Below are 22616 nucleotides of genomic sequence, written 5' to 3'. Positions count from 1 at the left end.
CAGATGAAATATATAATCTGCTTGAATTCACTTTCTCATTTATATTTCCACTCATTTCAAAAGTTGTTCATCCTGTAAACTTTTAGTAATCATGACATCCGAAGAAAGCTCCTTGTCCACCCTTGAAAGAATCAATTATCAATCATTGAAAGAGCCTGAAGAAGGGTTTCAGCCCGAAACGTTGCCTATCTCCATCGCTCCATAGATGCTGCTGCACCCGCTGAGTTTCTCCAGCATTTTTGTGTACCTTCGATTTTCCAGCATCTGCAGTTCCTTCTTAAACACAAGAATCATTTATCCCATTTCCCTAAGTTTTTCTATCTCTTCCAAACTGTTAATGATGAGCTGGTAGAAAAAACTGAAGTTTGTAATTTTCATGACACGGTTGCCACATTAAAATCTAGTTGTGTCACCCAAAGTCAACAGATCTGGTTCCTGTCTGTCCTCACCTGGACAGGGTGGAAAACAGATCTCATTGCACCTGGGAGCGTTGCAAAGTGCATAGAGAGTGTGCCACCAGCCAGATTATAGTGGATGTACTTTTGCAACTCAGCAGCGTTTGCCATTACTATCCCCAGTGCATTCCATATTTGGCAATGTCTGATGATTTTAAAAGAAGGATACACTTCCAACCCTAGCCTTGCCCCACCAACCAAGTTACATGTTCACAGATGGAACTTTCATACAACGTGCGGTTCCAGTTTGACTCCCATGGAATCTTGCCACTTCATGTTTCCTTGCACACCCAGAAGTGGCTCTGACAAGATAAATTACAGGCATGTCCCGGTGACGTGTCATAAACCAACTTGGAGTATCCAGAAGTAATTAAAATGAATAATGAGCCCAGCTCTGGTTCGTGTTCACAGCTTTCAGAGGGGGGAGATGATCTGCTGAATGCAAAATGTGTAACAAAATAAATATTAAGGATAAAATCCCCTTAATCCTTTATGTGATTAAAAAGCACGTTGTATATTAAAAGTTTTCAACACTGCATTTTCCTTCTCTTTCAACGTGTTTTCGCTTGTCATTTTAGGAGGATTGTTCTATGTGATATTTAAAGAGCTGTTCTCCTCCTCAAGTCCAAGCAAAATATACGGAGTTGCTCTGAAGAAGTGTAGAGTTCACCCAGAGGTATGGTTTTACGAGACTAAGATTTGCAATTTACAGTAAATCCTTATTATTCTTGGGGATATACTTCAGAAACCGTCTCACCAGTGGATAAATGATTAGCCAGGTTATACAGATTTCATGCAGGTAGCAGAAGTGGCAGAAAATAATTTCTGGTGGTACATTTCAGAAGCTATTGTCATAGGTGGTGGAGACACATTCAGCAAGAGCTTTCAATAGAGCTCAGTTTGTATAGTTCTTTCACATAATTTTGTGTATTTACATCTGATAGTTTTGCGCTTTTTCTTTATAAAACTATCTTCTATCCAGAGGTTCATCCTTGGTGCATGGTATTCTACTGCGCCATAAAGCAGTAATTGTAGTGTAATCCACACCTGCATGGACAGAAGTTTAGAAGTACATGGCACCATGTTCCACACTTAGTGTTACTGAACCAAGATGAATTTTATGTTCATAAAGTTTTTATTCCATTGAGGTTTGATTTCTGACTTTGTGTAAAAAAAATATCAATAGAGCTGGCTGTAACATCAAAAGTTTAAACAAAATGAAATGCCAACACTATCAGTAAATTACACCCCCACATAGACTTTGTACACTATGGCATGATCTTGGAGCTGAAAACTCTCCTGCTTTCTATCCCAGTGTATGCCAAATAAAGACAATATTCAGTGTGCATTATACCAGCCATTTTTCATATTAAATATATTCAGTACATATCATACTATATAAATTGTATAAATTAAATATAAACAAATGTATTAAGAATAGGATGTATATTAAATACTTTCTGTCATGTAAACAGCATATTTTGCTGATCTTTTCTGCCTGTGACCAGCAGCCAAAAGCCAAGTAGGAGGGATAACATGTACAGCACAGTGATGTGAAAGTCATCATGAACAATGGCTTTTGAATAGGCTCAGGCAAATCAACAGCCTGGTTTTTTTTTTGTATGATTGAATATGATTTCCAATATTGCAACATTGTTCTATTTTAAATAGATAGTAAGTAAGTAAGTAAGTAAGTAAGTAAGTATAGTGAGTAAGTAAGTAAGATAGTGGAGTACTTGAGGATATTACAAAAGGAACATAATGTAAATGCAAGTTCCGTCAACAGTTCCTGAACCTATAATGTTAACTGTTTCTCCTGTCACTGATGCTGCCTTAGTGGTTGAATATTTCCAGTATTTTCTGTTGTCATTTCAGATTTCCAGCATCTGTCGTTCAGACAAGGCTTATAGCTCCAATCTCAGTTGGAGCTATAAACCATTAATAAAGAGTTGGGAATAATTTGGTACCAAGAATCTTAAGAAAGAAATTAGAAAAGCTAAAAGAAGATATGAGGTTGCTTTGGCAAGTAAGGTGAAAGTAAATCCAAAGGGTTTCTACAGCTATATTAATAGCAAAAGGATAACGAGGGATAAAATTGGTCGATTGGAGAAACAGAGTGGGCAGCTATCTGCAGAGCCAAAAGAGATGGGGGAGATATTGAACAATTTCTTTTCTTCGGTATTCACCAAGGAGAAGGATATTGAATTATGTGAGGTAAGGGAAACTAGTAGAGTAGTTATGGATACTATGAGTTTCAAAGTAAAAGAAGTACTGACACTTGAAAAATATAAAAGTGGATAAGTCTCCAGGTCCTGACAGGATATTCCCTAGGACATTGAGGGAAGTTAGTGTAGAAATAGCCGGGGCTATGACAGAAATATTTCAAATGTCATTAGAAACGGGAATAGTCCCCGAGGATTGGCGTACTGCGCATGTTGTTCCATTGTTTAAAAAGGGTTCTAAGAGTAAACCTAGCAATTATAGACCTGTTAGTTTGACTTCAGTGGTGGGCAAATTAATGGAAAAGATACTTAAAGATAATATATATAAGCATCTGGATAATCAGGGTCTGATTAGGAACAGTCAACATGGATTTGTGCCTGGAAGGTCATGTTTGACTAATCTTCTTGAATTTTTTGAAGAGGTTACTAGGGAAATTGACGAGGGTAAAGCAGTGGATGTTGTCTATATGGACTTTAGTAAGGCCTTTGACAAGGTTCCTCATGGAAGGTTGGTTAAGAAGGTTAAACTGTTGGGTATAAATGCAGGAATAGCAAGATGGATTCAGCAGTGGCTGAATGGGAGAAGCCAGAGGGTAATGGTGGATGGCTGTTTGTCGGGTTGGAGGCAGGTGACTAGTGGGGTGCCTCAGGGATCTGTGTTGGGTCCTTTGTTGTTTGTCATGTACATCAATGATCTGGATGAAGGGGTGGTAAATTGGATTAGTAAGTATGCAGATGATACCAAGATAGGGGGTGTTGTGGATAATGAAGATGATTTCCAAAGTCTACAGAGTGATTTAGGCCATTTGGAAAAATGGGCTGAAAGATGGCAGATGGAGTTTAATGCTGATAAATGTGAGGTGTTACACCTTGGCAGGACAAATCAAAATAGGACGTACATGATAAATGGTAGGGAATTGAAGAATACAGTTGAACAGAGGGATCTGGGAATAACCGTGCATAGTTCCTTGAAGGTGGAATCTCATATAGATAGGGTGGTAAAGAAAGCTTTTGGTATGCTAGCCTTTATAAATCAGAGCATTGAGTATAGAAGCTGGGATGTAATGTTAAAATTGTACAAGGCATTGGTGAGACCAAATCTGGAGTATGGTGTACAATTTTGGTCGCCCAATTATAGGAAGGATGTCAACAAAATAGAGAGAGTACAGAGGAGATTTACTAGAATGTTGCCTGGGTTTCAACAACTAAGTTACAGAGATAGGTTGAATAAGTTAGGTCTTTATTCTCTGGAGCGCAGAAGGTTAAGGGGGGACTTGATAGAGGTCTTTAAAATGATGAGAGGGATAGACAGAGTTGATGTGATCAAGCTTTTCCCTTTGAGAATAGGGAAGATTCAAACCAGAGGACATGACTTCAGAATTAAGGGACAGAAGTTTAGGGGTAACATTAGGGGGAACTTCTTTACTCAGAGAGTGGTAGCGGTGTGGAATGAGCTTCCAGTGGAAGTGGTGGTGGCAGGTTCGTTGGTATCATTTAAGAATAAATAGGATAGGCATATGGATGAGAAGGGAATGGAGGGTTATGGTATGAGTGCAGGCAGGTGGGACTAAGGGAAAAAAAAATTGTTCGGCGCGGACTTGTAGGGCCGAGATGGCCTGTTTCCGTGCTGTAATTGTTATATGGTTATATGGTTATAAACTTGGAGAAGTTAGGAAATGGAAAAATACTTGTTTTAATTATTCAGTTACAAAATCTGATAAGATTCAGCTTAAAATACTTTCTCTAAAACATTTCTCTAAAATAGTCGTGGAGTATTCGTGCAATACAAAATTGTGTAAATTTAGTTATAATGTTTAATTTCTGATCTCCTGATGATTCCAATCGTGACCACATTCCAACTTTTAATGAGTTTAATTTGCTTCCAGCTAATTCTTTTGGGAAATGCAGAATAAGACAGATGGAGCTGAAAGAGAGCTTGTACAGTGCCCTCCATAATGTTTGGGACAAAGACCCATCATTTATTTATTTGCTTCTGTACTCCACAATTTGAGATTTGTAATTAAAAAAATCATATGTGATTAACATGTACATTGTCAGATTTTATTAAAAGGTATTTTTATACATTTTGGTTTCACCATGTAGAACTTACAGCTGTGTTTAAACAGTCCCCCATTTCACGGCACCATAATGTTTGAGACACATGGCTTCACAGGTGTTTGTAATTTCTCAGGTGTATTTAATTGCCTCCTTAATACAGCTTTCAGCACCTAGTCTTTCCTCCAGTCTTTCCATCACCTTTGGAAACGTGGAGTGCTGTTTATCAACATGAGGACCAAAGTTGAGCCAATTAAAGTAAAAAAACCCATTATGAGACTGAAACAAGAATAAAATTGTTAGAGACATCAGCCAAACCTTAGGCTTACCAAAATTAACTGTTTAGTACAGCATTAAGAAGAAAGAGAGCACTGGTGAGCTTACTAATCGCAACGGGACTAGCAGGCCAAGGAAGACCTCCACAGCTGATGACAGAATAATTCTTTCTATAATAAAGAAAAATCCCCAAACACCTGTCCGACAGATCACAAACACTCTTCAGGAGTCAGGTGTGGATTTGTCAATAACCATTGTCCACAGAAGACTTCACGAACAGAAATACAGAGGCTACACTGCAAGATGCAAACCACTGGTTAGCCACAAAAATAGGATGGCCGGGTTACAGTTTGCCAAGAAGTACTTAAAAGAGCAACCACAATTCTGGAAAAAGGTCTTGTGGACAGATGAGACGAAGATTAACTTATATCAGAGTGACGGCAAGGGCAAAGTATGGAGGAGAGAAGGAACTGGCCAAGATCCAAAGCATACCACCTCATCTGAGAAACACGGTGGTGGGGGTGTTATGGCCTGGGCATATATGGCTGCTGAAGGTACTGGCTCACTTATCTTCATTGATGATACAACTGCTGATGGTAGTAGCATAATGAATTTTGATGTGTATAGACACATCCTATCTGCTCAAGTTCAAACAAATGCCTCAAATCTCTATGGCCAGTCGTTCATTCTACAGCAAGTCAATGACCCCAAACATATTGCTAAAGCAACAAAGGAATTTTTCAAAGCTACAAAATTGTCGTTTTTTCAGTGGCCAAGTCAATCACCCGATCTGAACCCAATTGAGCATGCCTTTTATATGCTGAAGAGAAAACTGAAGGGGACTAGCCCCCAAAACAAGCATATGCTAAAAATGGCTGCAATACAGGCCTGGCAGAGCATCACCAGAGAAGACACCCAGCAACTGGTGATGTCCATGAATCGCAGACTTCAAGCAGTCATTGCATGCAAAGGATATGTAACAAAATACTAAACATGACTACTTTCATTTACATGACATTGCTGTGTCCCACACATTATGGTGCCCAAAATTGGGGGGACTGTGTATAAACACTGCTGTCATTTCTACATGGTGAAACCAAAATGTATAAAAATGGCCTTTATTAAAATCTGACAATGGTGCACTTTAACGACATGTGATTTTTTTTTTTTATTACAAATCTCAAATTGTGGAGTACAGAGGCAAATAAATAAATGAAGGGTCTTTGTCCCAAACATTATGGAGGGCACTGTATGTTGTAAATCTGTTTGAATTGCAAGCTCACTGTTGCTAATGGAATATTTACTTAAGATGCAGACAAGCTGTGTGCTGCTGGAGAAACTGGCTTTTAATCATATGCACATCTCGGATAGAAGAATTATGAGTGTGTGTGCCTATGTAAAATATATACAACATATTCAGGATAGGTGCAGGTAATGGTATGATCTGCAGATAATTATAATAGAAGCAAAATCCAATTACATTTCATGTTTTAGTTCTACCATGGCTGTTGGAGAAGTAAATGAAAATAAAATGTTCTGCACTTCTATTTTTCATTGAACACCCAGTAGGCTTTTGAGCAGTATTGTTATAATTTAAATAATCAGATCTAAGTAAATCTTGTGTGAACAGATAATCGGAGTGCTGGGAGAACCTATAAAAGGCTATGGAGAGACAACTCAACGGGGTAGAAGGCGTCATGTCAGGTAAATCGGAGAATATGTATTTACTAAGATGATTGCGTGCCAATGAAGACAACTTAAGTAGTTTTTCTGGTTGCTGGATAGTTGCTACATGATCTTTACAATAGTAGCACAACCTATGATGCATTTATAGGACAGTCACTAACAAAATTTAGTAGCTACTCAGAAGAAAGATAAGATGGCAGATAGGATTGTACTAAACACTTTTGTTCCAGAGTTCCCTGCAAAATTGCAAGATTGAAACCACAGAAAGCTGGTTGACACCAGAAAACAACCATTAAAGCCATTGGATGATCAGCCATGATCATATTGAATGGCGGTGCAGGCTCGAAGGGCCGAATGGCCTACTCCTGCACCTATTTTCTATGTTTCTAAAACAGAATCTGCGTGATTCGTGACAGAACATAAACTAATTTCACACCTTTCCCAATACATTGATGTGTAACAACCACAGGAGGGTGTCAGCCTTTCCAGATATAATCCTCGATGGTAGCCAGACAGCGGCAGAGCATACTTTGGGTGTCATGCAAGGGACAGCTTTGGAAGGCAGCAAGAAACAGCTCCCGCATTCACTTCATAGAATGCAAGTCCGAGCCAATGAGATGCCAAGAAGAAGGCCACATGTCCACCATAGGAAACGCCTGGCAGAGTATTGTCACAGTAGTGTCCCCCGAGTACAGTCCTCGCACAGTGGGACAATGCAGAGAAATGTCTGGGTGATCTGCACTCCACTGTTCGTACCTACAGAGTGGAGATCCTCACGGAAGATATATTTTACATGGAGCAGTGAATTCTTCAGATGACCCCCCACTCCTTGGGAAATGCAGAGATTTTGTGGCAAAGCATTTAACTAAATGATGCAGGGATTGGTTCGTTCATGGGTTATATTTGATACAGTTGGATCTGCAAAGTGGAATGCGTGGGATTTGTATGTATCATGTGGGTTCCTTTGCCTGATTACTGGTCCAATATGTTTGTGGTATTTTTGATCTATAATTTTCCAGGCTTATTATGAAAATTGACTCCCTTTTTTGGAGTCCCATTGTGTTCTATGCAATGTTTTGCCTAGTTTGGTAATGAGTTTGTGGATGCTGAACACAGACAGCTCCCTGGGTAGCAGTGACCATCTTCTTGGTCCTCTTGCTCCCAGTTCTGCTTCATGCCCTCAAAATCTGGCTTTCCCTTTCTTCTGAAACTCATACCACTGGCTACTCTTTCCCTTTCTTCTGAAACTCATACCACTGGCTACTCTTTCCCTTTCTTCTGAAACTCATACCACTGGCGAATCTTTCCCTTTCTTCTGAAACTCATACCACTGGCGAATCTTTCCCTTTCTTCTGAAAATCGTACCACTGGCTACTATTGAACCTGCAAAATTGTGCATCATTCAGCACATGGCAATGAAGTCTACACATCTGTAGTGTGTTACAGTGCATCCCAAAACTAGGGTAGTCAATGAAATCTGCTCTGATTCTCTGAAATCGGCACATACCTGATTCTCATTGTATATGCCATCCCATGTGTAGTTCATGGTAACTTTGGTGTGAGGGCAGATATGGGCAGATATAAAGAGAATCACGCAAGTGCACTGCCCGTTATGGAAAGTGTCCGACAGTTGGCTTCCTTATTGGGAAAAGATTCAGTGGTAAGAGTTTGTTTATTTATTTACCTGAAGCAGTTTGTTAAAGATGAGAAACTTATTGTCCTAGTCCAGAGTGAGCGACATTTTGAGGAAGTAGAAATGTTTCATGTTGTCTAAGGGACCAGGTTATTAAGGGTAGCGTTTATGGGAATGAGTACAGACCATGGCTAACACATGGGAAGCCAGCACGATGAACAAATCAAGTCAAGTCAAGAAAGTTTATTGTCATCTGTCCCAGATAGGACAATCAAATTCTTGCTTGCTGCAGCACAACAGAGTATTGTAAACAAAAATACAGAGTTCAGTTCAATATACACGGAAATAAGCTGATAGAGTTCAATAGGCTGTTACAGTTCAGAGTCTGTATGTTGGTAAGTTTAATAGTCTGATGGCTGTGGGGAAGAAGCTGTTCCTGAACCTGGATGTACCAGATTTCAGGCTCCTGTACCTTCTGCCCGATGATAGCGGTGAGATGAGTGTGTGGCCAGGCTGGTGTGGGTCCTTGATGGTGTTGGATGCCTTTTTGAGGTAACGACTGCGATAGATCCCCTTGATGGTAGGGAGGTCAGAGCCGATGATGGACTGGGCAGTGTTTACAACTTTCTGCATCCTTTTCCGCTCCTGGACCCTCAGGTTGCCGAACCAAGCCACGATGCAACCAGTCAGCATGCTCTCTGCTGTGCACCTGTAGAAGTTCGAGAGAGACCTCTTTGACATACCGACTCTCCGTAGTCTTCTCAGGAAGTAGAGGCACTGATGTGCTTTCTTTATGATTGTGTGCTGGGACCAGGAAAGATCTTCGGAAATGTGAACGCCCAGGAATTTGAAGTCCTTGACCCTTTCCACCCTTGTTGATGTAAACGGGATTGTGGGTCCCTATCCTACCCCTTCCAATGTCCACAATCCCAGTGCATTCATACTTCTTGCAGTAATTGAAACTTTTCCTAACAAAAAGATCCTGTGATGAGCAAGGTGAGAGTTTATGTGACCTTCACCTCCACAGTTGGAGGAATCCAGTTACAAAGCTGGCCAGAGGTCACCCCACATACAATGTCACATATCACAATACTGGCAGTTTTGGAACACACACTGCAAATGCATTTTAATACAAAGAACCAAGTCTTTGTAATTTGAGGACATCCCTTCTTCTGAAGGTCAATGTTTCACACTGGGGATGCCTGGGACAAGGAAGCAGTTCCTGGGGAGCTGCTATGGTATTGTCCAACGGTTGCGATGATTAATGTTGCAAAAGCACAGAATGGTTATTCTGTGCGAGATATGAGCCCACCAGGTGGGGAATTTTCATTCACATCAATTAGGTTAAGAAACCTTTGATTCTAAATCTGGTCAAATTCTACCTTGATGTCTCAGTTCGTTTGGCAATGCATGGGCAAAAGCTGCAATGAGCTCTGGAGTTGGTGACTTTGGCAGAACCAAAATTAAAATTGACGACCAGGCTATTGGTGGAGAAATCCCATCAGAAAACACTGTTGCTGATACTGACTTTGGGGATGGACCGAAGTGGTAGTAGTTAGCTTAATTGGATTTATCCTGCTTTTTGTGGACATGAATATACGAAGTGCCATGTGATCAGGAAGCTGCTGGAGAAGACAAGATTGGTTTCAATACCAGATCTGGTATTTTTATCTCGATCTGATACCAAGTCTGGTATCTTTAAAAGTAGTTGGGTTGAAGAAAATTGGAGATGGGAACGAAGGAGGATTCGAGGATGAAGGGATTTGAAAATAAAGATAAGTTTTTTAAAATCTGAATAGTGTTGCCCGTCAAGCACAGGAATGGTGGGTGAACATAAAATAGTGAATGCCAACAAATCGGCAGTGGAATTTTATATGTGTCGTTGTTTAATGATGCTTAGAATGAGAGTCAAGAACTGAGCTAAGTAGGTTGGAGTAGCAGATGCTCCACGGCTGAAGGAACCTAAGATGAGCGTTTGTTGGCACTGGGCCTGTACACGCTGGAGTTCAGAAGAATGAGGGGGGACCTAATTGAAACATACAGAATAGTGAACGGCTTGGATAGAGTGGAAGTGGAGAGGATGGTTCCACTAATGGGAGAGTCTAGGACTAGAGGTCATAGCCTCAGAATTAAAGAACGTTCTTTTAGAAAGGAGATGAGAAGAAATGTCATTAGTCAGAGGGTGGTGAATCTGTGGAATTCTTTGCCACAGAAGGCTGTGAAGGCTGTCAGTAGATATTTTTAAGGCAGAGATAGATGGATTCTTGATTAGTACATGTGCCAGAGGTTATGGGAAGAAGGCAGGAGAATGGGGTTAGGAGGGAGAGATAGATCAGCCATGATTGAATGGCAGTGTTGACTTGATGAGTAGGAAATAACAGCAGGTGCTGGTTTAAACTGAAGATAGGCACAAAAAGCTGAAGTAACTCAGCGGGACAGGCAGCATTTCTGGAGAGAAGGAATGGGTGACGTTTTGGGTCAAGACCCTTCTTCAGACTGGTTAGGGATAAGGGAAACGAGAGAATATAGACGATGTGGAGAGGTAAAGAATAATGAATAAAAGATATGCAACATAGTAATGATGATAAAGGAAACAGACCATTATTAGCTGTTTGTGGGGTGAAACAGAGAGAATACCGGGGCTACTTGAAGTGAGAGTCCCCCCTCCACCACCTCCAGTTTAAATTCCAGTTGGAATATTTTGGAGGACCAAGGAACCAAGAGAGAAATACATATTCATACCACTGGGCTGTAAGCTGCCCAAACAAAATATGAGATGCTGTTCCTCCAATTTACGTTTAGCCTCATCCTGACAATGGAGGAGACTGAGGACATAAAGGTCTGTGTAGGAATAGTAAGGAGAATTAAAGTGTCTGGCAACTGGGAGATCAGGTAGGTTCAGGTGGGCTGAGCGAAGGTGTTCTGCAAAATGATCGCCGTATAAGTGTCCACATCTTGAACAATGGATACAGTTGAGGTTGGAGGAGGTGCAAGCGAACCTCTGCCTAACCTGAAAGGACTGTCAGGGTCTCTGGACAGAGTCGAGGGAGGAGGTATAGCGACAGGTGTTGCATCTTCTACGGTTGCTGGGGAAGGTACCTGGAGAGGGGTGGTTTGGGTGTGAAGGGATGAATTAACCAGGGAGTTGGGGAAGGTGGAGATGGGAAAATGTGGCTTGTGGTTGGAGGTGGCGGAAATTTTGGAGGATTATGTGGTGTATGGAACGGCTGATGGGATGGAATGTAAGGACTAGGGGGACTCTGTCTCTGTTGCGACTAGGCGGAGGGGGAGCAAGGGCAGAGCTGCAGAGTATTGGGGAGACACGAGTGAGGACCTCATTTATGGTGGGAGAGGGAAACCCCTGTTGCCTAAAGAATGAGGACATCTCAGATGTCCTGGTATGGAACCCCTCATCTTGGGCGCAGATGTGGTGTAGAGGGAGGAATTGGGAGTAGTGGGGTAGAGTCTTTGCAGGAAGAAGTGTAGTCGAGATACTTGTGGGAGTCAGTGGGTCTCCTCCATTGTCAGAGTGAGGCTGAACACAAATTGGAGGAACAGCATCTCGTATTTCACTTGGGCAGCTTACAGCCCAGTGCCCAGTGGTATGAGTTTGGATTTCTCTCACTTCAGCTAGCCCCGGCATTCTCTCTCTATCCCTCCCCCACCCAAGTCACACAAGCTTCTCTTTTTCACCCCACAAACAGCTAATAATGGCCTATTTCCTTTATCATCGTCACTTTTTTGCATATCTCAGTCAGCTCCTGCTCTTCATTTAGATTTGGTCATTTTTTTTAATGTAATGTCACCTGGAGAAATATGTTGCTCCACACAATTACAGGACCACACAGTTTATGGTAACTACTGCAGTGGATTTAATTGCATTTGGAAAGGTAATCATTCATGTTTGACTTGCAGATTAGCCCCTGAGAGAGTGGCTCAGTCTGAGAATCAGTCTTAGGACCGAGAGTGGCCAGATTTTGTGTTTCACTAAAAGATTAAAATAAGATTCCTTAAAAATTCTACCTTTTCAAATTTCACCTCCTTGGTACCTCTTCAATCTTTGAATTCGCAGATTTTAGTGCTCACTCCATTAAGCGGAAGTAATCTAGAATGACATTCATGTTTCTTCACAACACAGAGGATGGCCACTCGGCCCATAAAGTCTATGCCAGCTCTCAGACTTTCCCATCAATACCATTCTTCCACTTATTTTCCTTCTCTCACATCAACTGCAAAACTCCATCTTTTCTTGCACCGATCTAGGCCAATTCACCTACCAGCACATTATTGAGATATGGGGGAAAAGCCCACAATGTCACAGGGGGGAGCATTCAAACTCCTGAGAAATCTCACCTTGCAGAAAATTGTATTATAAAAACAATCAGTGTGAATGGGAAAGGGGGGTTTAGGGTTTAGAGATATTCAGACACACATTCTTGCAGGATTTTCTAAATTAAAGCTATATATTTAATTGTATTGCTGCAAGCTAAAAATACTAAATGCTGAGCGTTATATTGTTTAATAGTATCATTACACACGTATCAATTGAAGCAATTGCTTGTCAGTTTCAACAGTCTCCCTTGGTGAAACTGACAGCTATGTTCCTAAGAGACAAAGGTGTCTGAATACTGCAGGGAGGTTGCATGTAAAGAGATTTTTCTTTCAACTGTGATTTTTTTTCCAAGACAGTTTTAATTTCTGCTTGTCAATTTTTAAGTAACTTTTAAGTGGTTCTCTAGTTCCCGATTAAAATTATATTAAACAAATTTGACCCACATAATACAATAGTGTTCAATGATCATTTTTTTCACAAGAGCACCAGAGTTTTCCTGTTGTTCTGCTCAGTGGTTAACAATCAGAATCTTAATATTCTTGCAACTTCATAATGAACAAATTAGCTGCTTTGCCAACAAATAAACATTGTTATATCTCAAATGTTAGTCATCGATTGCAAAACAAGTTGAGAAGTTCTATAGAAATTACAAAAGCCATGATTGGTTTTTAAAAAATTAAATCCATGTATTTCAATTTTTCTTTTCTTTTTCAGCCACATAGAATATGTGAAAGATGGCGTGAGGCATATTCAACTCAAATTTTATATTCAAGGCTCTGAACCCATAAAAGGAACAGTGCACTTGGATGCAAAACAGGTCAGTATGTTTGTTTACTGTTGTGCTTTGTCTAACCGGTTCAGTTATTCTTTACAGTTTGTTTTTTTAAGTAAAACCTTTCCACCACCGCTGCATTAAAAGTTGCATTAAAAAAAATGTGGGGAAAATGCACTGTCTGCAGTGTGAGCTGAAATGTTTGCTGGAATAAGCCAGGCTTGAGTGATAGCTGACTGGTGTGCTATCATCAGTGGTCTGGGGGAGGGTTGGTAGCAGAGATGTCAATCAATGCACACTGAAGAATATTAAGGTATTTAATACATTGAGTACCGTTGAGTACTGAAATTTACACCATTGCCAATGAAAATAAAATTAGGAGATGGATTTAGAATGAAATGCCCCTAAAATTTCTCACTTAAGAGCATATGCTCTTGGCCGTGGAGTTAAATGGGACTGCCTGAAACTCCCTCAATATTTATCCAGAAGCTCTTAGCAAAGCTGCCTATCTGCAACTTGCCAGAACAAGCTTACTTTAACAATCCATCAAGTTTCCTTCATTCTAAAAATTAATTTTCAGATTAATTGATTTACATTTTGAAAGAAAGAAAAAAATGTGAATAATTCTGCAAATATCAACTTGCAGCCATTATTTTCTGTCCCTTGTTATAATGGGCGAGAGTAAACAAAATGCACACTGATTACAAATCAAAACACCTTGTGTTCTTTATTGCAGAACCCTGAAAATGGAAAGTATGAATTTCGTTATATATTTGTGGACTTTGACACCTATCCTAAAAGAACCATTATCGTTGAAGACAACCGTTGAAGCTTAAAGTGTTATGGATTGCTATATTAGGTCGAAGCTCGAGATTTCCCCCTGCTTTGGTAGATTAGTAAATAATGAATAAGGAATAATTAGGTACCTTTACAGATACTGTAAAAGCAATTTATTTGTGAGGAGGTCAGATTCAGGGACTGGAATACGATTCCTGAAAACATTTTGGATTTTTATACAATCTTGATTAATGTATTCTTTCTATTATAATTCCTGAAATGTAGTTGAGCCTTCTGAAAGGTTTTGCAGATCATGTCAAGTTTGAGGACCAATTGCTGGTCCATTCAATCATGTAAATTCAATCATGTGAGCAAAAAGGAAAAACTTTGTAAATAAAGCATATTGTGATTGTTGCATTGAATTATTTTCTACTCTTTTCAGTAAGGCTGTTCACAAATGCACTCAGCAGAGTGCAAACAATCTACTTTGAATCCTGTGCCAGTGCAAGGCTCTGTCAGCTGACTTCCTTGCTGCATTTCATGCTCTCCCTTCCCCCCTGAGGTGAAGCAGCTAGTTTCAGTATCTGCTGCACAAATATTTAATATCAGAATCTTATTTGGGTAGTTGTATGATAGTTGGGTAGAGTTTAACTATGGATTCCTTTATTGTCAATCAGACCGTTCAGACCGAAAGGTCTGAATGACAATAAAGGAATCCAATCCAATCCAATCCAACTAATGAGAATAGCTTGTTGTTAAAGAAGGAACTGCAGATGCTGGAAGATCGAAGGTACACAAAAATGCTGGAGAAACTCAGCGGGTGCAGCAGCATCTATGGAGTGAAAGAAATAGGTGATGTTTCGGGCCGAAACCCTTCTTCAGTCTGAAATTCTATCCTATTCAGTCTGAAGAAGGGTTTCGGCCCGAAACATCACCTATTTCTTTCGCTCCATAGATGCTGCTGCACCCGCTGAGTTTCTCCAGCATTTTTGTGTACCAATGAGAATAGCTTGTTCTTTTAGTCTACCATTGACCTCCAATGCATCAGACTTTCTGAAGTCCTAAGCCTCCTTCAAAGACTGACTGATGTAGAGGAGAGAAGCATGTAACTACCTTGGATGTTGTATAGGAATCTCTGACCTGGGTCTAGAGCGTTCAAGGAGTAAGCTCCAAAAATTGGGGACGTAATATCGAATAGAAATGGATAGTGCCAAAAATGAAACACTTTCAATAATATCCATCTTAAAAAAATAACTGAATAGAGCACATGACCTTTCATCATATCGAACAGTCTTACTTGTAGTTTTTAGTTATGTCTCTATTTGAAACACTTTACCTATAAATTAATCTCAATATTTTTGTTTCCATTGATGTAGATTTGAACCAGAATGTAATGTTCCAGAACAAGGGGTCACAGTTTAAGGATAAGGGGGAAATCTTTTAGGACCGAGATGAGAAAACCATTTTTCACACAGAGAGTGGTGAATCTGTGGAATTCTCTGCCACAGAAGGTAGTTGAGGCCAGTTCATTGGCTATATTTCAGAGGGAGTTAGATGTGGCCCTTGTGGCTAAAGGGATCGGAGGGTATGGAGAGAAGGCAGGTACAGGATACTGAGTTGGATGATCAGCCATGATCATATTGAATGGCGGTGCAGGCTCGAATGGCCTACTCCTGCACTTATTTTCTATGTTTCTATGTTCTGATACATGTACTTCTTACTGGCCTCTAGGCATTTATGTCAGAGATTGGGTTCAAGAGTTCTCCAGAGAGTTAAGCTAAGACAAAATGTAGGTGTATTACAGATTGAGTGCTGCACTTCACAACTATTACATTTTATGAGAGATGTTAAACTGAGTCCCTGATCCTGTCCAGGATGGATGCAAAAGATCCCAAGGCACTATTTCAAGTATCTCAGACCTATTCCCTGTGCCCTGGCTAAGATTTATATTACAGAAAAAGTTAAATTGGTCAATATCACTTGTTGTTTTTGGAGTCTGCTGCAGAAATCGGCGTTTATATTTTCCTGCCTGACAATTGCTCTGACATGCATAGTAGTGATCTGAAATAATAATAAATTAAGGTAAAGGACATTTCTAATGTGAAGGTGTACACAACATGCCAGGAAAACATTATTCTAGAAGAATTGTTAGCAAGGTAGACATTTCGAAGTATGAATTGAGTGATAATTTTTACCTGATTAGTAAATCTGTTTTTGATTTGATTGGAAGTGAATCAGTGGAGGTCTTGTATTTGTGTGGCATCTTTTATAACCTGAAGATGGCCTGAAGCAGTTTACAGCCACTGAATGTAGCAATATCCCTCAAGCTACAATTGGAAGCATGAAGATCTAATTTATTTGAGTCATGTTAGTTGAAGGATAAATGTTCACCAGAGCAGTGTGACATCCTCAGCGACTTGGACTTCCGAATCGGCCACCTCCTACTGGAGCCCGCAGCTCCCGAAGTCCACAAGCCGTGCTGGACGGAGATTCAACGCAGGCGGCCCTCGGCAAAGGGCCCCAGGACTGTGCGATGTTGAAGTCAGCTCCGCCCCACTGGGAACTCTGCAAACCACAGCTCTGATGTAGATCAGAGCAGGCCCAACACTTCAGCGCTTCAACAGCAATCCAGGTAAGCAATCGCCCGCTCCACGATGTATCCAGCGCTGCGCCGCCGCTGCTGAAGCTCTGGTCTGGGTCCCCGACAGGAAAGGCCGCTCCAATCCAGGTGGTAGGCTGCGAGGACGCGACTCGGAGAATAGTTGCGTCCTTGCCAGGAAGTGACTGGGAAACTGTTTCCCCCTTACCCTATCCCACATAGAAAAACTAAAGAAATGTTCAAAACAAACTTAAAACTAATGGGACGTAGTCAAAAAAGTGAGATCTCAACGAGGACACAATCTCTCACTGCTATATTCATCATATGAACCTGGGTTACATCCTCAACCATTGGGACTCAAATTATGACAGTGGTTTGAGAGTAATACTATGTGCTGAAGGATTTTCAATGTAAGATATAAGCACAAGAGACTGCATTGATAACAAGATAACCCCCCCCCCCCCCCCCCCCCCCCCGCGCCCACAGCGACTCCCAGCCCCAATAAGACAATATGGGCAGCTTCACTAGTGAGCGGGGCAGTGTATTTATTGTTCTTGTATTAAAAATGATATGGTGGTAATAGGATTCCAGTGATACTATGTCGATAAGTGGTGCTTCAAATGTAATGTTTGCCACAGGATAAATTGAAAACCATTGGGCAAGGACTATAGTTGCACGGCAGCCACAGTTAAAGCTCAAACTATCCTCACACATTCCAAGCTTTCATTTTTTCAAAAGCAACAAAGTCAATCACGGAATAATGTTAACCAGAATTACTACCTCCAGAATAAAAACAAGTTACTGAAAACACACAACGAGTCAAGCAGCAGCTAAGGAAAAAAACAGAATATTTCATGTCTAGGACCCTTAATCAGAACTGTGCGTAAAAAGAACAAATTCCTTTTCAGTAACAAGGAAGGTGATGGAGGGATTTCTCCGCCATCTTATCTGTGACTGAAAACTGACTTGCATTTTCCTCAGTTCTGACAAAGATTCTGAGAAATGAGTTCTTAACTGTTTCTCTTTCTGACAATGCAGTAGGATCTTGATCGATTGGCCAGGTGGGCTGAGGAATGGTTGATGGAATTTAATGCAGAGAAATGTGTGGTGTTGCATTTTGAGACGTTTAACAAATGCAGGACCTACACGGTGAATGGTAGGCCTCTGGGGAGTGTTGTAGAGCAGAGGGATCTATCAGAGCAGGTGCATTGTTCCCTGAAGGTCGAGATGCAGGTAGATAAGGTGGTCAAAAAGGCTTTTTGCACATATTGAATGTAGAAGTTGGGAGATCATGTTGCAGTTGTATAAGACATTGGTGAGACCGCATTAAGTGTATTGTGTTCAGTTCTGGGCACGTGTTATAGGAAAGATATTGTCAAGCTTGAAAGTGTTCAGAGAAGATTTACGAGGATGTTGCCAGGACTAGAGGGTCTGAGCTATAGGGAGAGGTTGAGTAGGCTGGGTCTCTATTCCTTGGAGCGCAGGAGGATGAGGAGTGATTTTATTGAGGTGTATAAAATCATGAGAGGAATAGATCGGGTAGATGCACAGAATCTCTGGCCCAGAGTAGGAGAATTGAGGCCCAATGGACATAGGTTCAAGGTGAAGGGGAAAGAATTAATAGGAATCTGAGGGGTAACTTTTTCACACAAAAGTCCTTGAATCGGGAAGTACCATCGATACTTCTGATTTAGAAAACGGTTCAAATCGTACTCAGTAATTTTTTTGCATAAATTCTGAGCTGATATTCGAGTGTAGTGCAGAGGGTGTTACATTGACAACTGACAGGAACCTTAGAGTTTTCCAAGCAGTTTTGTGAAGAGCTTTCGTGCTGCAGATGCACACTTTTCGAGGGCGGGCCACTCATGCCGATTGGAGTCATTGCCTTCTTGCCTGAGGTGCTGTGATTTGATGCACATATGCAGGTCCTAGTTTGGTACAGGTGGAATTCTTGGTGGGTGTATGGAACAAGCTGCCAGAGGAGGTATTTGAGGCTGGGACTATTCCAACATCCGGAAGTGGGGGGGTGAAACATTTTCTCTGTCTCTTCCTTCGGGCGAATGCGACTTTTTCGTGTCGTATCCCCCTTCTCTGCCTCCGTCTGCGCTGAGGCCTAATGGCGGAGCTGGCGGCCTCCAACCGCGACTGACCCCGAGGCTCTGGAGGCAGAGCCAGCCAGGACTCACCAACGAGAGGCTGGCCGTCTTCGGGGCTGAGGCAGCGGTGGCCCGACTTGCTGGTGTGGCGTTCTGGCTTTCGGCGGCGGCCTGGAGCTGATGCAGTGGGGCTCGGAGCTGAGACTGCGGGACCCGGAGCTGGGGCAGCGGCCTGGAGCTGGGGCGGCTGCCCGGAGCTGGGGCAGCGGCCCGGAGCGGAGACTGCGGGACCCGGAGCTGGGGCGGCGGCCCGGAGCGGAGACTGCGGGACCCGGAGCTGGGGCGGCGGCCTGGAGCTGGGGCGGCTGCCCGGAGCGGATGCTGTGGCAGGCCGTCTCGGAGCGGAGACGGCGTTCCGGCTTTCGGCGACGGCGACATCACCACGGAGGCGGATCGATCGCCTCAGCGCAGAGGGAGAACAAGGAGGGAAGAGACGGAGACTAAGACTTTGCCTCCATCACAGTGAGGATATGCTTGGTGAACTCACTGTGGTGGATGTTTAATTTGTGTTTATTTTATGTTTTGTTTTTATTGGTTCTGTGTATGACTGCAGGCAACATAATTTCGTTCAGACCGAAAGGTCTGAATGACAATAAAGGAATCTAATCTAATCTAATCTAATCTAATCTAATCTAATTTAAGAAACAGTTAGAGAGGTACATGGATCGGACAAGTTTGTAGGGAAATGGATCAAGCGCACTAGTATAGTTGGAACATATTGGCCGGTGTAGGCAAGTTGGGCTACAGGGCCTGTTTCCACACTGAATCACTCCATGACTCTCTATGACTAATATGTCAGACCTGCTGAGTGTTTCAGATTTCTAACTTTTAAAATCTTGTCTTTTAACCTCGGGGGAATGACAATGAGTGCGGGACACCTGGGGTGGCAAGGTGATGCAGTGGTAGAGTTGCTGCATTACCATGCCAGACCCAGGTTCAAACCTAACTACTGGTGCTGTCTGTATTTAGTTTGTACATTTTTTTCAAGGGTGTTCCGGTTTCCTCCCACTTTCTCACAGCGTGCAGTTTCTAGGTTAATTGGCTTATGTTTAAGGATAAAGGGGAAATCTTTTAGGACCGAGATGAGGAAAACATTTTTCACACAGAGAGTGGTGAATCTCTGGAATTCTCTGCCACAGAAGGTAGTTGAGGCCAGTTCATTGGCTATATTTAAGAGGGAGTTAGATGTGGCCCTTGTGGCTAAAGGGATCAGGGGGTATGGAGAGAAGGGAGGTACAGAATACTGAGTTGGATGATCAGCCATGATCATATTGAATGGCGGTGCAGGCTCGAAGTGCCGAATGGCCTACTCCTGCACCTATTTTCTATGTTTCTATGTATATTGTCCCTAGTGTGTAGGATAGAATAGTAAGATTAAACGAGAACTTACCAGTTTGAAGTTTGATCTGTATTTTATGAGGAGTTACGATGAGGGATTACGTGAAGAACCCGCTCAGTGCGCAGGCGCGGCATACTTCCAAGCAGCGGTGTGGAATCACAGATAGACACAGTTATTTGAAGTAAACATAGTAAAGATAAGGAGACATCAATTTATTAGTTTGATCCATATAATGAGGGTGGGAGCGGAGGGCACGTAATCCCTCATCGTAACTCCTCATAAAATACAGATCAAACTTCAAACTGGTAAGTTCTCGTTTAATCTTACTATTTTACTTCGGAGTCACGTGAGTGACTACGTGAAGACTTCAAAGCTCTGTGATTTCAAACCGTGTAACAGTTCATACTTCACTCGCTGCCGAAGTCATTCGAGGGAGGAAGTATGTTATCGTAATCAACCATGAATCTGTTTGTAAAAACAATAATGGTGTTATTAACAACAACAAGACCAATTGCTCCCCTGGGCTTAAATTATATATTTTTTGCAGATTCTTTTTCTGCAAACGATACAGGTTCTGTCAGTGGTTTGTTATAAAAGTTTGGAACGTATACTCCCTAGACCACCCTGCAGTAGCCAGGATGTGGTCCATAGGCTCGTCCATCCTCTTAGTTACTGACGTGGAAGCTGTCCTGGTGGAATAAGATTTTATACACGTTAGTATTTACTCTAGCAACTCCCAGTACCTGCTTGAGCCACTAGAGATAGTTTAGCTCGTCACCCGACCATGAGGTTTCCTGTGGCTGACCCATAAGGCTTTTTCCTCTCCCTCGGTATTCCTTATTGTGTCGATCTCTAAGTGGGTCATGACACATAAAACGTGGTTCAGGTGGGTATGCCCGGAATTTCATGACTGGAACTGATGTTCCTGGTCTGTTCTGTTTGGCCAACCCTTGAATGGGCATGTGACACTATCTGGTGTTATAACCATGTTGTCCCATCGCAGTAGATGGGAGAGCTGGCTCTTTGTGTTGATGTAAGGCCACCAGCATGTCCATCTTCAGGGTAGGCTGTTCCAGGGTGAGTGACCTGGCTGGTGATCATCCCCTAAGGTATGTCAGGATTTCACTGACATCCCAATTTGGGTGTACCTATTTCTGGGGAATGGATTGATATACCTCTCCTGTATCTGATCACCAGTGAGCGGTACCCAAGTTGAGTAGGCTAACAGAACATGTCCTTCATTGTGGTGAAGACCTGCCAGGAGTTCCAGTACAGTTTTTTGTTATAGTTGAATGTGTAATTCCTGTTTTGGAAACAGTGTACCATTTCTTGATGCTCCTCAGGTATGTTCCCTAGGATATGCGACGGAATGCTGTCATCAGGTTGATAGTGCTCCTGATCCAAGCACAGCAATGGTCTTCCCAATTCTGCAATTCTTTTAATGACCATGTCGAGGATCACTGGGAACCATGCTTGTGGACTTGGTCCACTGTAATTTGCGTAGTACCCGACTGATGAAGCCGTAGTACCTATTGAAGAGGTAGAAGGAAAGGAAAACATAGAGATTAGGTTCCCCCCACCCCTCAATACGCGGGAATGTCTCCATTGCCGCTGCCTTGAGATTGGTTTCATGTGACATAAGTTAGTACGTGGTGATTTAATTGGATATAAGGAATCGATATCTGGTGTCCATATTGCTTAGTGATTTCAGCAAATATTTTTGGTTTAAATGTATGTTTACAGTATTTAGCTCACCTGATAGGTGAGTTACTGATGGTCAAACATGTTTGACGACATACGGTTTCCAATTGTTAATAAATTGTCCCCTAATATCGATGTTCTCCGCCCAAGTGGTTTGGTATATGCCACCACTGATGTTGTTATCTTATAAACGAACATGCAAATTTGGTGGATTACTGAGCAAATGCTTCACTAGAATTAAGTAAGTTAATATATAACATGTTTAAGTCAATTCATATTGGCATTAAGTATTACAAGCTCAGTAACACATCAGGACACATAAGATGTTACTCAAAACAGGTGGAAGTGTACAACCATAATCCTTCCTGCCGATAAATTCCATGATAACACTACAGATTAATCCATTTGCCCCCATATTACAGGTATGGAGATAGTTTTGAACACTAGTATCTCAGCTCATAGGAAAGGTACAAAGTTCAGTAGCTGGTAATGCTGCTATATCCCAATTACTTTGCCACGTAGTTGATTGGTGGTTAATGCACCATGACTGATAGTCTTAATGAATACCAGATAACAACGGTGTGGATGGTCAACGTAAATATCTGGATATAT

The 22616-nt window shown here is 41.7% G+C and overlaps 1 protein-coding gene across 1 annotated transcript in view; it reads left to right on the top strand.

The window, feature by feature from the left end:
* The window catches only part of timm21 (translocase of inner mitochondrial membrane 21), a 34616-nt gene extending 19992 nt beyond the window's left edge, over positions 1–14624 (top strand). The window contains exons 3-6 of the mRNA XM_033018919.1: positions 1034–1131; positions 6639–6712; positions 13375–13477; positions 14169–14624. Of these exons, the coding sequence (XP_032874810.1) occupies positions 1034–1131; positions 6639–6712; positions 13375–13477; positions 14169–14261 (368 nt within the window). The 3' untranslated portion in view covers positions 14262–14624. The remainder of the gene's footprint in view (positions 1–1033; positions 1132–6638; positions 6713–13374; positions 13478–14168) is intronic.
* The last annotated feature ends 7992 nt before the right edge of the window (positions 14625–22616 follow it).

This window comes from Amblyraja radiata, chromosome 4 (assembly GCF_010909765.2).
Source record: "Amblyraja radiata isolate CabotCenter1 chromosome 4, sAmbRad1.1.pri, whole genome shotgun sequence".
Taxonomy (NCBI): Eukaryota; Metazoa; Chordata; class Chondrichthyes; order Rajiformes; family Rajidae; genus Amblyraja; species Amblyraja radiata.
This window is presented reverse-complemented; position numbering and strand designations above follow the sequence as displayed.